We start from the raw sequence: 8,532 nt of genomic DNA on the forward strand, positions 1-8,532 counted from the left end.
AACACTGTAGTGCTCTAGACAAATTGTGGAACAAATCTGTGCCACACGCAACTTAAATCTCCAATTCTGTAGAAAAAAGCGCAGTGTCTTTAGCCAACTATTAGGAATTTATTAAATCCTTACATGAATACACACACAAATGCAGAAAACCCCAAAGTCCAGGAATGAGTGCAGGATGAAGCAGTACCTGAGAGATGTGTTCTTCAGAGTGCTCTAGTAGTACCTGTTTTTTTGCATCATGCAAAAAGAGGCCTTATATACTTCCTCAATGAGTTAGCAATCAACTCCCCTCCCTGCACTGCCACATGAAATATAGTTCCATAGTTGCCATTTTCTTACGAGAAAAAGGTAACACTTGAGCTTCAGTCTGAGATGCTGGTAAACACTGGTATAAAAAAAGGGGGAAAAAGAAAAAAAGGATGGAATATTTTCTGTTCATAACTTTTATTATAAACACATAGATTAAATATTAACATAGGAAAAAGAAGACATTACTGGTTAGACTTTTAAAAGGCTAGGTGTCCTCAACCAGCCAAAAGTCCATTTTACACAGTATCCACTGAGTTGGCAATCTCTGTAGAACCACTGCCATAGTAATCGAAGCTTCCAAAACGCTGGGATATTCCCTGCTCTGTCTTCCAAACAGAGCAGCATTCTGCATAAGGAAACAGTTAGCTTGCACTTCTGTTTACTGCCGTTCAGCCACAATGAATGAAATAGATTCACGTATTCAAGTAAAAATATTCCAAGAATATCAGCTCAGTCCAATTCCTTTTTTCATTTTACCCAACAGCACAGGCACATCCCTAGTGTTGTAACTGTCTGGAAGTTGACCTTGTCAGTCAAGATCCTCTGGGCCTACTGGGAGCTTTGCGAAGAGCATCAGTAAGAGCTAGAACTGATGTCTGTTCCCCAAGAAACATTAAAAAACTTTTTCAGTTGATTTATAAAAACTGGTCAAAAAGTGGAACTTGCAAGAGCCTGGGAAAATACTTTTGTTTGCCCATTTTCAAAATACTAAATCACCACAAAAAAAATCTGAATGGTTGAAGTTTTAAAAGCTTCGATTATCAGCTGATTAAAAAAAAAAAACCTTAAGAGATTACATTTTTTCTTGACCCTTACTCAATGTCAAAAAAGTTAAAATAAAGAGGCTCTGAGCTCTGTGCTTAAATATAATGTACTTTCCTGTTACAGTGTTTCCCCTCGTCACTCCTGTTCCTTTGCCTTCCAGTGAGTGTTCTCACTGCCACTCTAGTTCACATCAGATGTTTGGAACAGGATCCAAGTTATAAAGAAGACAAAATTACTCATAGTCTATATGAGCATACATATTTGTAAAGTGCAGACAGCCAACAGTAAATGTGTAAGTAGTGGATTTCATGAAATATATATATATATATTTCAAATGCAGTAGTTAAAGTAGTTCAATGAGGCCTGTGCTTTTAGATGTATATATTATCAATTGTATACATGGCATTTTCCCACTTTAAAAATAACTGTGGATAAATCCTTGAAAATATGGTGACTAACAGAAAAAATAATCTTAGGATTTTAAAAAGGGAAAATACAATTTGCAATAAAAATAGGGTTTCTTGCTAGAAACAAGTAACAAAAATACACTCCCATACAATTTTTCAGCATCCTAGACGTGTAACAAATGCTTCTGCAGTAGTAGCCCACCTTTTAAACAGTGTTCGAGTCCCTTACTGTGCTGCATTTTAACTAATATCAAAAAGCACTTATGTCAGTAAATATTTGCTTACTCCTTCATACATGTTAGTCTGGGTTTTAGCAATGTAAGCAAATGCTAGAACGTTGTTGATTAATCTAAAATTATTGGCCCTGACGCTAGGCATGGCTGTTGCCTTTTATATCGTTCCACCGATTCCAACCCGAGTTCACCCTAACAGGTCTGGAGGGCCCCATTTGCAAAGATCACAGTCAGAGAACCACTCCTCTTCCAATCTCTCTGTTTACAGAGAAGGATGTGGGAAACCCAAGCGCCAGGTACATCAGGGTACTGAACAACCCCTCGTCAAAGATGGGGATTAGAAAGCCGTTGGGTTCTGCCTTATCACATAGCTCCCCTGGTGCCCTGTCCTGCTGCCACAGCCTTCCCGCTCCCTCGGGCACACCTTACTCTCATCAAATGGTGTCAACATGGGTGCAACCCCACAGGCATCTAGAATCACTCAGATTCCCACGGAGCCTGACCAAGACAGGACTGCAGATGAGGATGACATCAGTGACTAGTGAAGAAGATGATGATTCAGGGTGTTTCTCTCCAAAACTGGATTTCTGTGCTCTTTTGGAGCCCAAAAGGGGCAAAATTATCCTTTTCAAGGTGTTTTCTTTCAAAAATAAAATTAGCGTTTTCCCTGGTTCTTAAGTCTTCCTCAATAATATTTAGCCAGTATTTATCTTGGTGAAACTGAATTTTCCCAGTTACCATGGAGGTGTGGTGCAGTGTAGAACTTGTGCAGACAATATTTTTCTTTTTATTTGTACTATTTTAAACAGTGTAGAAATCAGTATCTTTGTAGAAAAATCAGTCCTGAGTTTCATCTCCAGTCTTCAAGATGGACCAATGCTGTACCATTTAATAACAACTTTTTCAGGGTTGGCCATAGTATCTTTCCACTGCTCTACTGCTTCACTGTTACTGCTATCAGGACTTATCCAGATCTGCAGCAAGACACAAAAAGAACAAGAAAAATTAGTTTACCTGATACAACACAGAGTCCCAGCCTTTATTAGTTCCAAATAAATACCATAAAAGTACAGAATGAGACACAATGTATGGACTGCGACCAAGGCATAATAGCAACAAATACAGTTCTATTAGGACTAACATATTTTGGCTTTCAGTGAGGAACAGAGGGAGTCTGGGTTTAAATTTAGCCCCTAGAATAGTTTAGAGAACTCACTACATACTGATGTTTCTCTTCCTAATGTTTTAGGTCAAGTATTATTCAAATGCACGTGCTGGGGTCAAGGGCTCCTCAAGGCCAGTGATGGCTCTATGCATTCAGAGTCCAGTTGGCTGCTGGCCTGAGCTAGCTGTCCAGCGTTCTCATGAGCATTTCAAATCGCACACTCCGACAGGCCAAACCTGCATTCCACAGAAGTTACTAATGGGCCCATACCACACTGTGTCACCCAGTATGAGTCCGTTTCTTCTCAGTATTCAATTAATGGATAGTGGCCATTAAATGAGGAAATGAGGTACAAGTAGGCAATTTTCCCCCTCAACATTATCACCAGCCTCCACTGCCAAGAGAATTCTGCTTATGTAAGTAGGTATCATTATTTACAGGACTATTTCCTCAAGTCTTCCAAGAATGAGTCCTTTTAAGACTTCTCAGAAACCTTTACCATGAAGTACACTCAGCCTACGCTGCCGAGGCAGGAGTCCTCAAGAAGTGAGAATAATGTCTTCCAGAATAACACAGACAGCTGATGTTTCATCCACAGAGATTCAATATACATCTTGCTCATGATTAAAGACATGCCTGTAAAAGCAGCCTAATTTAAGCATTGTCTGCTTAGAACACCATCCAATTAAACATCATTCTCTGAAGAACAAAGTTAATAGATCCAGCTATATTCATCTTTTTCCAGCTACCCAGCCAATTGCTCAGACTACGTTTTTCCCTGAGCCATATTTTATGTCTTCATGCGTTATGTGGCAATGTCTGCCTGCATGAGCTGAAACAATCTTTTCCGAATAACCTCTGAGGAGCAGAAGTAGCTCATTTCCTCCCCATAAAAATAAGATCCATGATTAAATGCAACTCATCAGACTGAGATGACCTCACATATTGCTAAGTGACTGCAAAATCATACCAAGCTATTTTCACCCCAAGGTAGCGCAACTAAAAAGAACAATTTTTTTTCTCCTTATTCCAAATCCAATTCCATCATCAGGCATCACAGAAAGATGGAGCATGTATGACTTGAGGCTCCATAAAATAGAGGAACCTCACATGACTCTTGCTGGCACATCACTTATATTGCACATCAGCATCTCCTATACCTGTACATCTTCAGCGGGCACAAGAAACACCACCAGAATGGGAGAGTACCATTTTCTGTACCTAGCACAGTCTTTCATCTGGCAACAGACATTACAGTTATGGTCTCAAAAGCAAGTCTATATTATTTGTTTATGCATATAGTAAAGATCTGCTAATAAATCTAGCTGGGTCAGGAAGAGCACTGAGCATTGAGAACAGCTGTGGCTCGCTATATCAAGAAGAAAAGGAGAGAAGGAAGGAAGAGGATAGTGGTTAATTAGAACAGCCAGGGGAAGAGGACAGGGAGAATAAAAAAGACCAGACTAGCAAGTTTTATGGTGGTTAAATAAATGTGATCACACAAATACTTTCAAAGAGACACTACTGAAGTTTGTGGGGGTGGGACAGGAGGAGGAGGAGAGAGAGTGAGAGAGAGAGCGCTCAACTAAAAAAATAATTTTGTGCTTGATCACCTATGCTATCACTTGACCATAGATACTTCGAATATTGTGCTGTTTTCAGCATTGTTTCACCCAGGAAGGCAGCTGGATATTGTAGCTGTTGATACCTCCTTTTACACACACCTCTTTGTAAGTGTACTGGTCTGGTGAGCCACCGCCCTCCCTTTCTGCACAGTCCATTGTAGGCTGTGGAGCTCCTGTGAGTGCTGTGTTTGTTTTCTTTAGAAAGCCTAGAGCCTGTCTGTAGGAAGCAATCTTCCACATAGTAATACTCCATACAAAAATGACTTAAGGAGTTCTTTTTAAAGGAAAAATCAAACGTCAACTTCCATTCTGACTTTAGTGCATGTTTAAGACCCCAGTACTATTCTTTCTTGGGCTACATCCCGAAGAGTTTATTCAAATCTACTATTTTGCTGTATGCCAAGTTATTTTAAGTATTTTAAAACTCATACCGATAAACTTGTGGAACTGGAGTTTTAAGCAAAGGATATCATGCTAGTTAGCAGAAACCAACCTGTCCTAGGAAGTGCTTTCTTCTCACTGAGCTTCTGCTGTAGAGCTTGATGAGAAAACTAATTCCTTGTTCAACTTGGCTAACTGGAAAAACCATCATTTCTCCCCACTTCACTTGGCCATTAGTGGACTTCAGAAGATGAGTTTTCTTCTTATAGATAATCCCTTCTGTACTAAACATTCCAACCTTCACAAAGAAATCTAGCACAAAAGGGAGGGAAAAAGGCGTAGCATACAAAGGGTTACTCACGAACACATCCAAAAAGGAACTGACAAGATCCACATGTATGGTTCAAATTGCAACAATTTCACAAAAGTCTGTCCAGAAGAACTGTATGATAGCTTTCCTGATTAGTCACAGAAACAGAGTATGTTCGATAATATTGAATTGATTAACACAGTATCCAAACAGCAAGTGCAAGATAATGCTCTTATACGTCAGGATTAATATTGGGATAAAAATCTTCCAAAATACATAAACACATAGCTTCAAACCAAACAAAAAGTAATCAAGTAAGACATCTGTGGAAACAAGCCTTGGCAATGGAAATCTACTGCACAATATGTTAGTCTGAGGTTTGTAAGGAATGTTATGAATTGCCAACCCATTCGAGCAGCAATTTACCTGTTAGAAATGCTTTTAGACAGGAGGCATGAGACAGCTGTTGTAACTTACTTGAAGACAGTGGTGTAGATGAAACTGGAAGGTTTTGTGCTTCAAGAATCTGTAACTGAATCCTCCTGTTTATTGCTTGAAAACAAGTTCCTACTTTAAGTTCTGCACGGCACACCTACAAGCAGAAGAATGTTGCCATAACATCTGGATTAAGTTGCTTATAAACTCCGGAAACACAGGAATTGTCATATGTTGGGCTCCCATGCTTCTATCTGGGATTTCCTGGACAGAAATACAAGGCTGTGTTGTATACACAGCCTGCAGAGGCACAGTAAGTGTATCTTGCACTTGTAGCTGCAGTACATGTGCTCCACTGATGGACTGCTTAAGTGCAGTGCACATATGGCCCTCCTTGGCTGCAGCCAGAGATACTGGACAAATAAACCAGTCCTCAGTTTCCATCTGGGAAAGAGTCCTCAATGGTAAGAGCAGACACACAAAGGGAAAACCAGACATGCCCTTGTAGCTCCACTGAACCTGGGTGTTCAAGTGAGAGACTAGGTATACTCCACTAGCGCAAAAACCTTTGGTGTTCCCTCCCCACACTTGAATTTTGCAATATGGACATAAAAGCAACGCTCTCCATACTCTCCATAGATACAAAGCCTCGCCACTTCCTGTCATAAGCATTTAGGGCAACTGTGTACTGTGGAGTTTCCTATGTTACGGAAGTCCTTGTGTTTTAAATGCCTACACATGTATACCCCTTCCCTGCCTGAATGTTCAGAGATCTCTACTCTGAAATTCTTTTACAGTTTTTGCTAGCAGCAAAGTTGCCTTGAGGCATCCTCATTACTCTCCTCAGATGAGGAGATGTCAGATGCTAATATACTCTGAACACTGTAAGAATAGCAGGAGAAGGCCAGTGGAGACCCAGCTTTCCTGAAAGCCTCGGTTTAAAACGGCTTTGCTAGTCCTAGTTCCTTTCAAGTTTTAACACACTTCAGTGAAGCAAAAGACACCAAGCAAAGAGAGCAACACAACAGATAAAGAGAAGTCAGGCCCCAGTTCATTGAAGAAACCCAAATTCTCTTTGCCGTTAGCCACAAAATTTCAGTGTAACCCCGAGAAGAAGCCACACACTCCACTCTGAGCTTTGGCTCTCTACTGGCCAGCAGGGTAGCTTGAGGCCTCATAGGGTAGTGCAGGGATGAATTCCAGCCCTGTCTGGAGGTCTCTTAGATAAAATTGTGAAGAAAGCCAACACAGAGAGGGAAACTGTAAGATGATTCAGGAATTTACACTGGGATGAAGCAGCTTCTAAAACAGCTTCCTCTTTCACTTAATCTTATTGCTTTTGAAGCAACATGGTTATTCTTACTAGAACTAAAAAATGTCAAGTGTAACCAGTGTTACAAATCAAGAGTATCACTCATATTACTCAGACACACTTAGATAAAATTTGCTTTTGAATTGCTAATTCAAGTTTAATTTGTTGAAAATACACGTCTAGACAGAATCTGTAAAAGAAAAACAAAGTGAGGGTAGGGGGGAAGGAAATCCCACTGTGAAAACCACCTGCTTCTTATTACACTAATGGAAACGAACTGTCTGAATTATTACTTCACAGCATGCAAGCTCGACATTAAAGATATAGCTATCTCTGCAGTTTCAAGCCACCGAAGCTCTTAGCACTTTTCTTCCATAACAAAAACAGATTCCATTTGCTCTGAGCTCTTGCTGTGAGTCCTAAGGATCCTCTGTTGCTTTTTGGTTGGAAATGGGCAATTATGTAGTGTCCTTTGCTGAACATTTCCCCAGAAAGCCCCTCCCTCAAGCTGGGGACCATGCTGTCGAAGAACTTCCTGTAGCTCTTGCCCAGAAACAGCTGCAGTTTATGACCAAAACAGCTATGTGCAGAATTCAAAAGCCTACAATTTTTTCCCCATCAAAATGCCCTTCCCCAAGAAAGTCAGGGAAAGAAAAAGAAAAAGAAATAAGAGAGAAAACCCCTGTTTCTTGTTAGCACTGAATTAGTACTGAATTCCAGCAACTCTTTCTAGGTGAAAAGACAACATACTTCTGCAGTATTGGTACTTACAGGTGCTTTGGAAGGAGGAGATACATCCAGCCAGTGACTTGACTCCTCAGAGCTAAGCTCCCGCAGTGCCAAGGAGCACTCTCCAATTGTTTTTTTCCTGGGAGTCTGTGTCTGGATTTTAAGTACCAGTTTGACAGACTGCAGGCTTTGAAGTTTGATAGCAAATACAAAAGTTTCCATGAATTCAATGTCCTAGAAAGCAAAACAGAAGGGTAACATCACCATTGTAAGAGAGTTCCACCAAACCCAAAACTTTGAAATGAAGGCTTCCTGGTTCTGGATGCCATTTTAGGTTGCCATAGAAGTGTGCTTTTATTGTGATAAGTCCCCTAGACTCACCACCTCATTGCCACATCCTGGCAGGGACAAAGCTCTGGATTATTTTTCACTGCCATAAGGAGTTGAGGCCATCTCTTCTGGAGCTTTACAGCAGCATACACACATTGTCATAACAAATTCTCCTGTGGCCTTTTGCTGCAGCCTCTCCTGCTAATTTTAATTTTCTTTCACTGTTGACTCACATTCTGGGAGGCTTACGTTGCTTTACCTTCCACCTCCTTAATATTCCTTTACTGCTATTTGGTATCTTGCCTGTTCTGACCAATTCTTACTACCTTCTGTAGAAAGCAAGTATGAACATTGTCTCCTCCCCTAGTGAGAGGCAGTACATCATCCACCTTCCCTGGGGTAAATGTGCGCCTACAGGTACGCCCAGCCTTCCTCCACTCCCCCACCACTGACTGACCAAGGCCTGTGGCTCATGGTTGTGTCCCCTGTGAGCATGTCTGTCCTGCAGACTTGAGAGAGAAGGAGGGAAAG

At 40.8% G+C, this 8,532-nt stretch overlaps 1 protein-coding gene across 1 annotated transcript in view; it reads right to left on the reverse strand.

Annotated features, from left to right (window-relative positions):
* Positions 1 to 2,535: 2,535 nt before the first annotated feature.
* Positions 2,536 to 8,532, reverse strand: part of TC2N (tandem C2 domains, nuclear) — a 15,189-nt gene continuing 9,192 nt past the window's right edge. Inside the window, exons 8-11 of the mRNA XM_008944430.1 lie at positions 7,714 to 7,905; positions 5,673 to 5,787; positions 4,998 to 5,197; positions 2,536 to 2,688 (exon numbers count right to left, since the gene is read on the reverse strand). Coding sequence (XP_008942678.1) covers positions 2,578 to 2,688; positions 4,998 to 5,197; positions 5,673 to 5,787; positions 7,714 to 7,905 — 618 coding nt within the window. The 3' untranslated portion in view covers positions 2,536 to 2,577. The remainder of the gene's footprint in view (positions 2,689 to 4,997; positions 5,198 to 5,672; positions 5,788 to 7,713; positions 7,906 to 8,532) is intronic.

This window comes from Merops nubicus, unplaced genomic scaffold (genome assembly GCF_000691845.1).
Source record: "Merops nubicus isolate BGI_N331 unplaced genomic scaffold, ASM69184v1 scaffold22057, whole genome shotgun sequence".
Lineage (NCBI taxonomy): Eukaryota > Metazoa > Chordata > Aves > Coraciiformes > Meropidae > Merops > Merops nubicus.